This window comes from Lygodium microphyllum, chromosome 27 (assembly GCF_053477565.2).
Source record: "Lygodium microphyllum isolate KBCC chromosome 27, Lygodium_microphyllum_v1.1.10, whole genome shotgun sequence".
Taxonomy (NCBI): Eukaryota; Viridiplantae; Streptophyta; class Polypodiopsida; order Schizaeales; family Lygodiaceae; genus Lygodium; species Lygodium microphyllum.
Genome location: NC_141161.1, coordinates 77,818,785 through 77,835,744, shown reverse-complemented (window position 1 = coordinate 77,835,744; position 16,960 = coordinate 77,818,785). Strand labels below are relative to the sequence as shown.

Sequence of the window (16,960 nt, the reverse complement as noted above, 5' to 3'; positions counted from 1 at the left end):
TTCCTCTTCCTCTTAGGAAATAGTTTGTGATAGGTTCTTTATCAATGATGAATCTAACATTGTGGAAGTAGAGATGCAATCTCTTGATGACTTGATGGATGCGTTTCAACTCTTTAATGAGCTCTTCAAATTTGTAATTGATAAGGGCAAGGTTGAGCTAATAGTTCTAAGTCACAATGATTTGCAAGGGTGCCTATTAGAACATGGCTTCAAATGATTAGGAAGGGCAAGACATTTAAACATCTTAGATGACCATTGGGCATTGGTGTCACTTAGAAGTAACACTTCAAATGGCTAAAAGTAAATGCTGTTGCTAAGATGGAAACGTGGAAAGCCATTGCTATACTTTGGAGGGGGATGGACCAAGTTGATTTCCATAGTATGATTAATCGAAAGGCTATAGTTTTTAATGGAGGATGACATCTCATCGAGGAGTCCTTAAAACCTTGGTGACTCTCTCACATATCTAGTATTTGGAACAAGAAAGTGATTATGTGACATTTTATATATTGAAAGGTCTTTCACATTATTCAAACCTTTATTGATAAATCAATTTTCACATTATTTAAAAAGAAATGCCAGCCGATCCATTTGTTTTTCCCTCATTTTTTGTAATTGTGTACTAGAATGGTGGTGTGAATTGGCATGATTTAGTAGTTTCATAAAATGGTTGTAACATATGACGGCAAGATTGTGGAAACTTACTTTGCAATTTGCTGGCTTAGAGAGGAAGACGCAAAGGTGAAATTCATACGAGATATCGTGTTGATTGTTACTTGGCGTTGCCATGGTCTGAATCATTATAAAGATCATGACCACCTTGTTGTTTAGGTGTAGGTCCGATGGAGGGCTCATATAAGTCTTAGAACGAACGATTGGTTGTTGCCGACGAGGAGTTCTTGTGGACTCTAGAGTAGGTAAACCGCCAAAACCGCGTTTGAGTTAGGAGGTTTAGGCCGTGGCTGTGACTTGCATTATATGGACGAAAGATGTCCGTGTAGTTAGTTAGTCAATTAGAGGGGTTGGGTGCCAAAATGAAAGACCATGACAGCAACACGTATTAATTAAGTCCACCCCACGTATTGTGTTTCTAGCATGTCACAATTATTTCAAACTGGGAGGGGAGGGGAGGGGGCCTTTAACAGGAAGTGACTGGCTATCTTTGCCAAGGCCGCTCGTACGTCGAAGGTAGCCAATCCAATTGCTCTAGAAGCCTATTTGCGACATGGACATGGACTGGCGGGCGATAATTGGACGGCATTGATTCGGAACTGAAAAAAGAACTGATCGTTACACACAGTTTATATAATCGGAAACCCCGCGTCGTGACTCGTCATTCCTGAATGTATCGTTCGTGTGTGTGTGTGTGTATACATCATATATATGGGCAGCTGCTGATAGTTATACGTGAGCCAATATCAGCAGATGAAGACAACAGCCAAGGATCCACACAGACTTGACACAATCTCATCTACCTACATATATGATCTTTTCATTTTCCCATCGAGTTTTTGAATATGAAAAACACACTGCGTACGCGTGTGCACGGAAGGAAGAAAGCAGAAGGAGAAGTTGTTTATTATTTCCATACATAACACACTTCTCATCCAATGTGGATGGATGGTCCATCATCATCCGTAAGCTATAACTCTTTGTTTGTTCCAAATTCCAATCCAGAGAGAGAGAGAGAGAGAGAGAGAGAGAGGTGGTGACAAGATGCAAGACCGAGCCTCGAGGCTACGAGATTCTACGTCATGTTTTTATATCCAGACGATGCCAAAGTCATAGAAGCAAACAGCAAAGCAGCTAATTTAGAAAGAGACATTGATTTATTGTGGAATCCATAATTTGCTCTAAATTTTAAATTATGTATGCTATATTCCCATCGATGGCTTGCTGGGTTGCCAGCGCGGCCTCTCTCTTTTCTCGAGAAATGCCACATACAAATATATTGGAATTAAAAAATGTAGGCTTTTCCTGTAGTAACAGGCATCTTTGGCGGCGGCGTGGCATTGTTGTCGGTACCATTTCAAGGGCTGGGAGCCTAGACTCTAGGCTAGAGACGGAGTGCGAGGCTCGAGAAGCCATCCCCTCAATACTCAAGCTCGAGCGCTCTGGGCTCTCTCTCTCTCTCTCTCTCTCTCTCTCTCTCTCTCTCTCTCATTCTTCTTGCGCGCCTCTGCCAAACGTCTCTCGAGTCTCGGGTGGAAGAGTCCTGACTCATCACCATCTCTCTCTCTCTCTCTCTCTCTCTCTCTCTCTCTCTCTGTAACTGATCCTTGGGTCTTCACGCTCTCAAAAAAAGCTGTCTCCTTTTCATACTCGATCTCACCTCTCCTGTGAGACATTGACCAAATAGATAGCCTAGACTGAAATTCCTCCTTTTCCTTCTGTTCTCAGCATGAGAAGTCTTGACTCTTCGACGCCCCTTGCTGGTGTAGCTAGGCCGTCTTAGCTTTGCTACCCATATGAGCTCCGTTCCTTACGATTGGTAGCTTTTTCCTGTACTGAAAGTCAAGCAGACTATATTAAGTCTATGAGGGTTGGCAGCGAAAACTTTACCACTTGCAGAGCTTTGGATTCTGAGTTCATACAAAGCGCTGATCGAGGCCGTTGTGAGCAGATGGCTAGTGTAATTAAAGATCTTGAACCGTGGTCGCAAGGACAACATCGTGAAAGAGCAGTTCCGTAATATATGCAGCATTAAGGATGCAAAAACAAGCGGAGCTGAAGTTTGGGGAGAATTAGATGTCTGCCCCGTTTATACGCATGATGTTTAGCATTATAAGTTGCACTAGCATCTGGCATAGCGACTGTAATGGTTATAATGTGGAGCTGGGGGTAGGAGGAGGAGCTGCAGGAGCAGCCGCGGCAGCTGCAGTAGCTGTGGTGGTGGTTCTGTTGGGAGCGATCATTCTCTCTCAGTGTTGCTCGGCTCATATGAATTCTCATCAGAGACTAGCTGCAGGTGGTAGTAGTAGTGGTGATGGTGGAGGTGGTGGTGGTAGTAGTAGTAATAATACTAGGGCTTGGTATTTTGGAGGACGCTGGGCAGGTAGCGGCGCGGCTTCAGCTGCGGGCTTGCCACCAGGATCGATGGGATGGCCAGTTGTGGGAGAAACAATGGAGTTTCTGGAACCTCACAGCGCGACGTCGCGGGGCAAGTTCATGGACAAGCACATTCAGCGGTAGGCTCATTATCAATATCACATTGCATTATGTATATTTACTCATCTATTCCGATTACAAATCCTACAGCCGAATTATCCGATTCTTAATTAGTCCTGATTGGGTGAGAAGTTTCGGCGGCAGTCGTAAGTTTTTAATTCGAGCTGCTAGCTTAATAAATTGACCTTGTGTTGAGTGCGCAATAATGATAATGTTGATGGGTGGGTGTGGGTATTGGGTGGGGGTGTATACAATTGCAGGTACGGGAACATCTTCAAATCGTGCTTGTTCGGGCAGCCGACGGTGATATCGGCTGATCCGGAGCTGAACCGGTTCATCCTGCAGAACGAGAACCGGCTGTTCCAGTGCAGCTACCCGAGCACCATCAGCGGCATCCTGGGCAAGTGGTCCATGCTGGTGCTGGTAGGGGACGCCCACAAACGCATGCGCTCCATCGCCCTCAACTTCCTCAGCCTCCCAAAACTCAAGCACTTCTTCCTCCCCGATATCGAGCACCAGGTCCTCCTCACCCTCGCCTCCTGGCACAATCGCTCCACCATCTTAGCCCAAGAGGAGGCCAAGAAGGTAGGCAATACACACACACAAGGGGAAGAAGTCGTGTTTCTCGTTTTCCTCATGTGCTCCGACTTTTAAATTATTGTTATAACCTATCAGAAATCCTCTAACCTATCTGCTTTGTGTTATTCTACTAATCACCTAGTCTATTCCATTCTGCTTTGTGTTATTCTACTAATCACCTAGTCTATTCTATCGGTACAAACCAGGTCAATAATTGTTTGCCCTCCGATTTGGTGTTAGTTTTTTATTTCTGAGTATTTAATTTTTTGCGGTCCCGCACAGTTCACGTTCAACCTCATGGCCAAGCAAATCGTTAGCTTCAACGCTGGGGAGCCCGAGACTGAGCAACTCATGAAGGACTACTACACCTTCATGAAAGGGGTGATTGCCGCCCCTTTAAATATCCCAGGCACGGCATACTACAAAGCCATCCAGGTACGGTCGCACCGCGTAATGGAAAAGATTTCCAGTATTGCCCGCATGTAATGACTCCCATTAATGGCCAAAGAATAGACCTTTGAGTTTGACAAGCTAGAAAATATTTATCACTATAGTCCAAGTAAGCGTTAATCAAGCGATCGTTATCAATTGCGTGCAGTCGAGGGCCAAGATCCTAGAGACGCTCAAGGCCACGCTAGACAAGCGGCAACGTATGGCAGTCGGCGATGGCGACGATGGTGATGATGAGGGCGATGATCATGATCAGCAGGCGAGGGTGGTGCATGGTGATGATCAGTATTATAATGACTTGCTGGCCATCGTGACGGCGTCGGGCACGCTATCGACGGAGCAAGTGCTGGATCTGGTGCTCAACATGCTGTTCGCAGGACACGAGACGTCGTCCGTTGCGTTGACGCTGGCCCTCAAGTTCATAGCCGAGGCTCCGGAAGTCGTGGAAGAATTGAGGGTATAGGCAATAGAACCTGTCAAATTATACCCTTCATTCCCTTTAATCACGATTAGCGATTCTTAATCGAGTTTTGCTGATTCGTTTCTTTGAATGTATGCTATTTCCAGGCGGAGCACAGACGCATCCACTCCGCCATGCCGTCCGACTGTGGATTGACGTGGGATGACTACAAGAAAATGACCTTCACTCAGTGTGTAAGTAAAAGCTCCTCCCATTATACAATCAGCCGCTAATATGACGTCCTGTCGGAACCGGTCAAAGAGCGGTTTGCGGACATTAGAGAAGCAGCCAGCCTTCTCATCATCTCGATTCTCCAGCACTAACTCGCGTCCCATCAACAGGTCATAAACGAGACATTGCGGCTGGGGAATGTGGTGCGCTTTGTCCACCGCAAAGCACTACAGGACGTGTGCTTCAAAGGTGAGAAAAAGGCAAGAGAAGACAGATTTCTAATCCACGTATGAAGCAGGAATCATTAGACTAGATGTTTTTCAACCCATGATGGCTGCTGGGCTGCTAGGGCTCTTTGATGATGATATGCTCTTGTAGAGCCTCATAGTGACGAGACTGATTTAGTCGTCGTCGTGTACTATGCCTCTCAGATTATACTATTCCCAAAGGTTGGAAGGTCCTACCAGTCTTCTGCGCTGTGCATCTTGATGCTTCCGTTTACAGCAATCCATTCAAGTTCGACCCTTGGAGATGGCAGGTGATGACCTAAGAGTCAGTCTTTTCAAGCTTTAGGGTTGAGGCAATTATGTTAGCGTTAGTAATAATGATATTAATTAATACTAAATACAGTTTCAATCATGACGGTGGCAACGATAAGATACTCCATTCAGTGGTAGTTCTAACCAATAAAGCTAAGCTAGCTGAGCTCCTCTATTCTATTATTACAGCAACCAAGCAGACATGATTCGGTCGTGGGTAGTTTCTTGGTTACGGTTTTTGATGTTTTCTTTAAATTGGTCATTCGTGAACTTGTGGGCGTATCTCCATCATTCTAACAGAGCCTTGAATCCCGTGCATTGACCCAATCTCGGGGCAGGACCATGAGAAGGGTACGTACTTCACCCCTTTCGGAGGAGGCAGCAGGTTGTGCGCAGGTGCAGACCTTGCAAAGCTGGAAATGGCAGTCTTCATCCACCATCTGGTCTTACAATACGAGTAAGTAAACATCGATCAGCCTATACCATTACTTTCTCTTTCTTTTCGGCAAAAGTTGTGCCACCCCCTTAAATTGATGGACATTGAATATGGCCTTAGAAAACGAGCAAAGGTCGCTGCTTATGGTATGCTCTTCGGCTTTTGCTGCTCCTTTCCTTTTCCTTGTGCCTTTCGTGAGGCTGATCAGCTGCAGGCTAGGAGACCCTTTTTCCTGTTTCCTTTCTCATGTGGTGGGCATGTGTGTGTGAGAGCTTTATTTTTTGGAAACCATATGCCCTTTACATGTAATCATAACCTCTGTCTGTCTGTTTGTGTTCGTGTGCGACTGCTACTGCAGCTGGAAGCTTGCGGAACCAGACCGTGCGCTGGCGTTCCCCTTTGTGGAATTTGAGAAAGGACTGCCCATCAAGATTTACAGAAGGAGGAGGAGGAGGAGGAGCAGCAGCAGCAGCAGCTAGCGTCCAATCCATCCATACAAATATATATATAAACATAAAACATATGTAGGAACAGGAGAGATGATCAGATCAGGTTAGAGCTCAGATGGCTGGTGTGCGGGATATATTGGCGTTGTCGATGATGATGATGGTGATATGTTGTCCCGATGCTACGGAGAATCAACATGTCTGCATACAACATATGGCTTAAAAAGAAAGCATAGCACGCCTATGCAGCAGCTACCACTACTTTGTTAGTTAGCTAGCACGCTACTTATACGTCACTCCCTTTGTTGCTGTTGTGTTACTTACGTTGGTGTTACTACATGTATGTATATTGCTAAATTGTAGTAGTGGTTGTAGTACACAGGGCGTGCACCTCTTCCTTTGGCGCCTTTCTTCTTTCTAGCTAACCAGGAACCGAACCAGGCTGCAGCCGGTTACTCCCAGTTCCGTTCAGTTAGTCAGAGGGGACTCGGGAGACTAGAAAGAGAGAGAGAGAGAGAGAGAGAGAGAGAGAGAGAGTCAGTCCATCAATCAATCTGCCTGCTGCCCTGCCTACCTTTTACCTCAACCAACACACATGAGCAACTTTATCTTAGTGGCACTGCAATATAATTGTTCGGGTGTCCTGTATGATGTATGAAGATGGAGATATTTATATCCTATGTAAAATCTTTTTTTAAGGTCCGGTGGAATCGAACACCTTGAGGAGGGGTGGTTTAGGGCCCACTGCCGTTTCTCGAGGAATGAAGTACGCAAACACTTAGGGTGTGAATAGTGTTCTCTCTCTCTCTCTCTCTCTCTCTCACTCGATATATATATATATATATATCACGTTTCAAGTATTGACAAAGGAAAAAGAGAAATAATTGGGTGAATATTCTTGCAGCAACTACATTGGACCCCTAGTTCCGTCGGACTACATGTCTTTTTGGCCAACTTCTTGCTTTGCTTGGCTAATTTTGTGATTCTGGTTAAAATACTTAGTGATAAGGACGGAGCAACTGAACGTCATCCCCCAAGTACACAAAAGAACACAGAGAGAGAGAGAGAGAGAGAGAGAGAGAGAGAGAGAGGCTCTCTTGTTTTTGTGTATAATACTGCGTGATATATCCTGATGTGAAGTGGGGTCCTTCCACATTCTTTCTCTCCACAGCTTATACAACGGAAGTTGGAACTCACGCAAAATATTGCTAAACAATGAGGATATACCGTCGTACTGCTACCAAAGTTCAGGATACAATGAACAGTTTTTGCCTTTAGTTTTTCACCAACATTGGTCAAAATCAATTGTTCATTTTCGTCCACTTTACCTTGAAAAATGACAAGTTACAACTCTCTCTCTCTCTCTCTCTCTCTCTCTCAGATTTGACAACACGTCTCGCTCCTCCCGAGTCCTCTCTCTCTCCTCCATAGCAGATCCATTCCCATCCCCTTTACTAGCTTTATTAAAGAACAATATAAGAGGAGACCACCCCTGTCAATCAATGACCATTAAGGGCACAATTTGCGCAGCAATAACACACTTAAAAGGCCCCTTATGTTTTGCCTGTAATCCTATAATGCCTCATGGCATCAGCCAAAACAGCTGTTGGTTCGTAGGTCAATTCTGCATCGTGACGGGCTTTGTGGTACATAAAGCTTTGCGCTTTGTAGTATTCTTTACATAATGCTTTGCCCTTTTAAGCGATTTTTTGTTGACCTTACTTGCATAGTGCTTCGCGCTTTCATTAGGCATCCTTATGTGAGAAAAACGCATATGCTTGCGCACACTTTATGTTTGCATATTCACAAAGTGCATCCTACGTAATGGACAACATTACATGGATTTTACTCATCTTCCAGGTTTCCACATCATTATTACACCAAAATGTTTGAACATGCCTCATGTTAACACTCGAACAAAGCAATCAAGGTGGAGAGACGAGTTTTGGGCAAGATGCTTTGAAGTGGCTAGGCAGCTCTCTTTCTTCTCCTTGATCGCCCTTCCTAGACAATACGTTCAAATCATTTGTCATATTAAATTAGTGAATTGGCTATGATGTAAATGCACAATTCATTTACATATAGGTGCATGCCAATGTGCGGACTCACATGCAAATGCAAATTTTTTTATGCACACATGTACACACACATTCTAACATTCATAGGCACATATACATACAAGTATAATTGTGACACTAAGCACATTTAAACATATTCATATTGTGCATATACATATGAATATTATCATGACATTAAGCACACTTTTGACTCGTGGTTTAGTCAAGTTTCTCTTCTTATGCTTATCAAGTCAAGAGATGAGGAATAAGTAGGTGCTTTTGCCCATTAGTGTCACTATAGCCAGTAGATGAGTTGTATGTGCATGTCTTTGTGAAAGTCTCTAAATATGAGAGCATTCCTTTCAATGTTTCCATCCATTGGTGTTGGGTGATTTAATGCCTTACGGAATTTTAGTTTTATTGGTTTTTACATCATAATGCAGCCAAAATATTACATGTTATGTATCTTTGTAGCCCAATTTGCAATATTTCACCTAATAGGCAGCCTTAAAGTTAGCCTAAAAAGTTGTTGCATAACGGGACACATTAAAATAGCATGAAAGAAATGCCCAAAGAAACCAAGAATAATATGGTAGCCATTGCAAATTGCATGGTGACATCATCTCCCCCTCGAGAATGCAAGGAGCACGTGCCCTTGTAAAGCTAAGTGACACCCTACCTTGTTAGTGCGATTACCTTAAAGTTAGCCTAAAAAGTTGTTGCATAAGAGGACACATTAAAATAGCCCAATAATAATATGGTAGCCATTGAATAGTGCATGGTGGCATCATCTCCCCCTCAAGAATGCAATGAGCACCCTTGTAAAGCCAAGTGACATCCTACCTTGTTAGTGCGATTACCTTGTGCCCATGTGCTTGTGATTGCTCAATGACCCACCCACATGCTTGTGATTGCTTAATGACCCCCCACCTTGCTTGTATGATGACCCTCATGCACATGCACTTGTGATGAGATATATATATAAGAAAAAGAAGATGTGGAAAATGAAGGCCAACTAAGTCTTGAATGCCTATAGTAGTCCCACGAATCCATAGCATGAGGACGATTAACTTGTGCCCATGTGCTTGTGATTGCTCAATGACCCATCCACATGCTTGTGATTGCTTAGCGACCCCCCCACCTTGCTTGTATGATGACCCTCATGCACACACACTTGTGATGAGATGTATACGTAAGAAAAAGAAGATGTGGAAAATGAAGGCCAACTAAGTCTTGAATGCCTATAGAAGTCCCACAAATCTATAGCATGAAGAAGAAAGATAAGAGGTCAAAAGTGAAGGCCAAATTAACCTTGAATACCTATGGAAGTTGTGTGAATCCATATGAGAGAGAGAGAGAGAGAGAGAGAGAGAGAGAGAGAGAGAGAAAGAGGTCAAAAGTGAAGGCCAATTTAACCTTGAATACCTATGGAAGTTGTGTGAATCCATATGAGAGAGAGAGAGAGAGAGAGAGAGAGAGAGAGAGAGAGAGAGAGACGCCTTCTCAAATCAATAAGAGAGACAATGAGGAAGAGATGTTAAAGATAGAGAAAAATAGAGAAGGTGGAGGGGCCTTCAATGTGTACCACTTGGAGAAGCACTCCGCTTACACAATGGGAGTTACTAACATCTAGGATATGAAGCACGCTAATTGATATCGATACTAGTGCAAACGAGCAATACATGCATCTCTTATAATGCCACATGGCAACCTCCTCTCTTCTTCTTCCTCCTTGCCTCTCTTGGTTGCAGATTAGAAGCATGTGTTTATTTTCCTCTTCTACTTTCCTCCCTTTGCTTGTACCTATGATTCTCTCTCTCTCTCTCTCTCTCTCTCTCTCTCTCTCTCTCTATGCATGTATGAGAATAGAAATATATTTTCACATATTGAATTGTATCCATTTTTTTGTATTAAGGCGTGTTGCAAAGGTTTTCAATGATGACTTTAGATAATATTTTATTTTGACGTGTTGTCAAACTCATATAGAAAGGATAATATATCATGTCAATGGGGATGGTTAGGTATTACAACTAAATAGAGCACTCTCATTTGAATATTGGATTGTAAACTTCTAATCTTCATCGAAGGTTGTCGCTTCCATGTGTACAAAAGGCAATTCTCTTCCATACTCATGTTCATGTCATCTAGGTAGTGATTTGCTTTCACATGTATGCAAGTATGAGAATAGAAATATATTTTCACATATTGAATTGTATTTGTTTTTTTGTATTAAGGTGTGTTGCAAAGGTTTTCAATAATGTCTTTAGAGAATATCTTATTTTGACATGTGTTGTCAAATTTGTATAGAAATGAATAATATATCCTATCAGTAGGGATGGTTAGGTTTTACAACTAAATAGAGTACTCTCGTTTGAATTCTAGTTTGTAAACTTCTAATCTTTAGCTATCGAAAGTTCTCTCTTCTATGTGTACAACAAAGATATAAATGTATTGTTATTACTTGACTTGCTATCGAAGGTTGTCTCATCTTATTTTACATTAGGACTCATGTATTGGTCAGTCCCATTACTAGATCAAAGTAGAAGATGTAACATTCTCCTTACATTTGAATGACTAGTAAATGTTGCATTGTTGTTTCTATGTGGTTGGTGCCTTTATTATTTGAATCCCAATTCTATACCATTGCTCTTTGAACCATTAGGATTTTCACATAAAATCTAGATGTGTTGAAGAGACATCAATATTGAATGATAGCTCATTCATCTTCTCTTTTCCCTTGCAACTAGTTTGTGAATTAGTTGAATTTTAAGTCGTAGCGTGCACACGCACACACACACACACACACACACACACACACACACACACACACACATTCATACTCTTCATGACCATGGTTTATATTCAAACCAATTCTAGATAGCTTGTTGGATTCAATAAGCTCATGGGATATTTTATGCATACTCACTACATAGTGCATGTAAACTTATTTTATCAGACAAAATGGTTTTAGTTACTCTTTGATAATAGGTTTGCAAAAGTAGTTTCTTCTCTACTTAAGTGAGTATTGAGTGAAAATGCATTTATTTGCTTTGTATTTAACTCAACTCATCTAGAATGATTGCACATGCAATACAATGGAATGTTTTCAAGTGGGTAAGTACAGATTTTTGCCAATAGACTTCTCTCACATGCCATAGGATGTGTTAGTACAATGTAGGTTTTGTTAATGTAAATAGCTATAAATATATCTTCAGCTTGCTTAATGATCTTTGCATGTTGTCTTTACTCAAAATATCATTAAAATTGAATTTGCATAAGCATTTCCCTCCCACAATTTCACCATTCAATCACAATTGTAGAAGTAAGCACCTCTCTCTTCCTTTTTTAAAGATAGATTTAGGCAATCAATAATGAATGTGACATAATATCTTCTACCATTAATTGGAGCTGTTATTGTGGCTCTTCACACATTGATGAATAAGATTTAATGGCTTAGACTTAAGGTTTTGGTCTTACAAAAATGGGTGCATTGATTGTTTCCTAAACTAACAGAACTAATAGAATACATAACATAGCTTATGCATCATGATTAACCATTACAAGTTGGCAAACATGTAAATATACATTAAGGCTACATAGGTTTAGTGATACAAATTTATAGGACCAATGTGCTTATGCCATATATCAAGATGCACTTTGAATCACATTCAAATATAGTAGCTTTTGCAACATGTATATTTACATCAGTAAGCATTTTACTAACTTTACTTCCGTTGTGATCAAGTGGCATTTTTATATCTAGTTTTACATACACATTATCATGAAAAAACTTTATTTGCTATCCTTGGTTAACCATCCTCATCCCATCCTCATCACAACCAATTTCAAGTCATCTATGATGCTTGGTATGATAAGTACATCATGCGATTTTGAATGTAAAAATGATGCCTAACATATTTAAAGAACTTTCTTTTTAATTTGTGAATATGTAATGAGCTTGCATGAAATCAACATTTAATCAACTTTGTTGCTATTATACACAATTGAGCCTCTAAATGTGATAGGAATCTCATGGTGGGGGGGACTTGGTTCAGCTACTACGCTAAACATACACCATATACAAAAGAAAGCTCACTCGAGAACACAAGAAGAGAGATGGAAGTCAAAACATTTTCTTCTTGGTATTTTCTTCTATTTTCATACATAATACAATGCATACAAAATATAGATAAGATATAACATAGAGAAAAGTAGCCTACTAAGTCAAACAATGTATAATTGACTATGCTAATTGATTGGCGCTATAACTATGCAAGTTGTAGGTAGATGCAACAAACCAAATATAATAAGTAATAAGTTAGTGACCATGTGAGTATCATGAACATCGACATGCTAAGTGTAGACATATAGATTCATCTAACCAGGCAATCCATCATCAATGTCCGTCTGCATTGAGATTGACATCTTAATACTCCCCCTCAAGCTCAACTATATCTCTCCAACACCAAGTAAGCTCTGAAATTTTTGAAACTTCTTTGTATCCAATGTTTTTATGAAAATGTTATCTATATGATCTTGTATGTTGACATATACCAAGGGGATACCAAGTCAATCTCTCTTGTAAGCATTTTTTTTCTCACCTAATGGTAATGCACCTTAATGTGTTTTATCATAGTATGGAACATTGGGTTCTTAACTAACTGTATGATGCTCATGTTATCATAGTGAATGACAACTGGACCATTGTTCTACACATCTGAATCACCCAATAACTTATGTAGCCATACTACCTCACATGTTGCCATAGCAGATCTCTCCAATACCAAGTAAGCTTTGCAATTTTTGAAACTTCTTTGTATCCAATGTGGTTATGAAAATGTTATCTATGTGATCTTGTATGTTGACATATACCAAGTCAATGTCTCTTGTAAGCACATTTTTTCTCACCTAATGGTAACACACCTCAATGTGTTTTATCTTAGTATGAAACATTAGGTTTTTAGCTAACTATATGATGCTCATGTTATCATAGTGAATGACAACTGGACCATTGTTCTACACATCCAAATCACCCAATAATTTATGTAGCCATACTATCTCACATGTTACCATAGCAGTATCTTTGTACTTGATACATCAATTGTAGATTGATTTTTATTGCTCCATGTAACTATTGTACTACTAAGAAAAAACATGAATCTGTTGGTTTATATTTTGTCAGACAAGCTACCAGCCTAATCTCTATTTGTGTATTCAAACACTTGTATACTTTTACTTACCTCATAAAAAGTCCATAATGTAAAGTGGACTTCTAATATCTCAATATGCATCTAATTACACCCAAATGAGACTTTTAAGGTATCTGTATAAACTAATTGACAAGGCTATTAATATAACTTAAGTCACTGGGCCTTGTGATAGTCATGTAAATTAGACTCTCTACTATTCACTTAAATATAGTAGGGCCTTCTATCTCATCCCCAACATTAGCACTCAATTTTACATTTTGCTCAAACGGCACTCGAAAGAGGCTTATATGCTATCATACTATACTTTGATAACATATCCAAGTCATATTGTCTTTGAGATAGCCATATACTATCATCACATCTAAGCACCTCAATACTAAGAAAGTGCCTTGGCTCACCTAAATCCTTCATCTCAAACTTTTTTTTCAAAATGTCATTAACTTCAGTAGTCCCACTACCATTGTCACTTGTAATAATCAAGTCATCCACATAGATGACTATGATGACCAAATTGATATATGCATTTCTCACATAAAATGAGCAATTAGTGTTAAACACATAAAAGTCTATGTTGACAATATACTCTCCGATTTTGTCAAACCATACTCTAGGTTTACTTTAATCCATAGAATGCCTTATTTAACTTGTACACATATGTGGAATGCTCTAAATCCTCATAACTTGCTAGCTGCTCTATATACACCTCTTTTTGCAATTCACCATGCAAGAATTCATTCTTTACTTTCATTTGCAAACTCTAAACTTTAGCTCTTTTGCCAAAGCAATTACATATCTAACAATTGCCATCCTAGCAATTACATTGAATGTTTCTTTATAATTTGTGCCACATGTTTAAGCATAGACTTTTGCAACTAGCCTAGCCTTATACTTACTAGTAGAACCATTTGCATTATGCTTAGTTTTATAGACTCACTTATAGCCAATAGACTTCTTGCCCTTAGGCAATGGTATTAGATCCCCAATCTTATTAGTCCTCTAATGCAGCCATTTTCTAATTCATTGATGCATTTCAATGAGCATGACCAATAGCATTCTTAAAAAAAGTGGGTTCAACATCCTCAACTATCTTTACCATATAAGTATAATGACGAGTTGGATAACCTTTAAAACCAAATATTTTAATATGGTATCTTATCATGTTAGATCTGCATATCACTAGATTATTTAATGGAGCATTTGCATTACCATATGCTCTTTGTACACTAGGTATCTTGGTTATCATCCAAATTCTTTGAACCATTGGAATCTCCATCAAACCCTAAATGACTAGTAGATATATCATTACTATCTGACACTTTCTTCTTCCTTTTGTCTTTACTTGTAACACTAGTAGATGCACCTAAAGATGTGGGACTGCTCCTTAGCTCTCTAGATTAAGGCTAACTGTAAACATAGTGCTAGTTGATGCTTTTGGTCCACTAAGGCTCTATGATTCTTGCTTTTCTTTCTTCACATAACTATCATAATCATGATCATCATCCAATGTATCACCACTAGATGCATACCATCTACTCATCTCATAAAAATAACATTGGTACTCACTTAAACTTGCCTATGATAGGGTTATAATAATGATACTCTTTCTACTCTAAAGAATGTCCAATGAAAGTACATTTTTTTAGCCTTTGGATGAAGCTTCTTTTGTAGCTCATTCAGTACATGAATATATATAATATAACCAAACACTTTCAAGTGTGACACATTAGATTTTTTGCATATAAAACATTTTTCAGGGGCTATCCCATGAATTGTAGTTGTGGGAGGTCTACTCATAGAATAAAAAAGTTTTGGCAAATTCTTTCAAGCCATCAATGTATGTGCAACTTTTGTAAAATGTATTTTTTTATTTATGTGAAAGCTTTCTATTTCAATTTGCCTTGAAAGTTTTGAAGTGCTCAAACACATCACTCTATTCCTTCATGAAATACACCCATAACTTTCTTAAACAATCATCAATAAACGTGACAAAATATTTGTTGCTACCAAGAGATATGTTTTGTATAGGCCCCTAAACATCTATATGCACAACATCAAGTATATTCCTACTAACAACTCAAATCATGCAAAAAAGATTATCTTGCATACTTAATTGACATGCTTCGCATACTTGATAAAATTTCACAACTTTAAAAGCAAAAAACCTTGTAACAACCCTTTAGAGTGCATTAATTTTTATCTTTGTACTTTTATATGTTCAATATGCTTGTGCTAAATTTTTATATTTTCAATCGCTCCTTTGCCTTTAGTATATATATCCGGGTAATTCACTATGTGTATACCCTCTTTATCATGTGCATTTAAGACATATTTATAAATATCATTTTCTGAGAATTTTCCTTAATAAATTATAACCCATATTCAAGCTGTAAGTAACCCCTTTATATGGGACTCTTTTGAATATGTAAAATGTGTAAAAATGATATTTTAAAAATCCCTTATGTTGAACCCACATGACACATACATATATTTATGACTGACCCTCACGAGCATATATACCAACATTCACAATATAAATTCTAGTATCTAAAATGAACATGTGACCAACTCTACTTCCTTTTGCAACCAACTTACACTTATCATTAAACTCTTTTACAAAACAATCTTTTGCATTAAATTGAACATGCAACCCTTGCTCTACCATTTGACCAATAGATACTAAAATCTTTGTGGTTAGATGGTACATGTAACATATTTGATATAATCTTTGTCTGACCATCATGCAATGACGAGGAAACTTTTTCAATGTGTAAAATTGGATGACATAAATTATCTCCCATCTGTATATAACTTGGATTTTGTAAATCCTATACCTCCCCAAATCATTTAGCATCATACATTATCATGTGTTCCCTTTCTTGTAGTAGTATTCATTATATATTGCATAACAAGCAAATACTCATTTTAATTTTCATTTTGTCATGAAGATGATGCATAGTTTCCTTGCTATAATTTACCATTGTGGATATCATACTTCTTAGTATAACATGACTTGAATGGTTATTATTGATCCTTCTTTAGTCGAAGTAATTCTTTCATATAAAGATGGGTTGTAATATGACATGTTTTACCATAATAATGACAAACAATACCAAAATTTCTAAAACCTCTATTTTTCCATTCATCTCTTCCTCTAGAGCTTCCCCTATCTCAAACGTTTTCATAGCCACTTGAAACTTACATTTCATTGAACTACTAATTTAACTTGTTTTGCTAGTTATCACTAGCATATTCCATACCATGGCCTCTTCAAGAGGATTTACCATGTTTTCTTCTTGAACTTGATTAAAATGCTTGGATCTATTTACCACTTCTTTTAGATGATTCACCTTGCATGTTGATCTCTTGAGTGATCATGAGAAAGACTGACTCATCAAAAACAAAAATGATTTTCATATCTTCTTATTATTAAGGCTAGCATGTCCC

At 39.1% G+C, this 16,960-nt stretch overlaps 1 protein-coding gene across 2 annotated transcripts; it reads left to right on the top strand.

Annotated features, from left to right (window-relative positions):
• Positions 1-1,998: 1,998 nt before the first annotated feature.
• LOC148012492 (cholesterol 22-monohydroxylase CYP90B52-like) lies at positions 1,999-6,895 on the top strand. Of its 2 annotated transcripts, XM_087668819.1 has the most exons (9): positions 2,000-3,188; positions 3,429-3,753; positions 4,030-4,182; positions 4,346-4,654; positions 4,765-4,851; positions 4,999-5,077; positions 5,260-5,366; positions 5,706-5,824; positions 6,162-6,895. In XM_087668819.1, exons 1-9 carry the CDS (start codon positions 2,749-2,751, stop codon positions 6,280-6,282), a joined length of 1,740 nt encoding a protein of 579 aa, XP_087524945.1. In that variant the 5' UTR covers positions 2,000-2,748; the 3' UTR covers positions 6,283-6,895. The 2 variants fall into 2 exon arrangements, with proteins under 2 accessions (XP_087524946.1, XP_087524945.1); XM_087668820.1 differs by lacking the exons at positions 5,706-5,824; positions 6,162-6,895 and adding an exon at positions 5,459-5,686 and having other exon boundaries at positions 1,999-3,188.
• Positions 6,896-16,960: the final 10,065 nt, after the last annotated feature.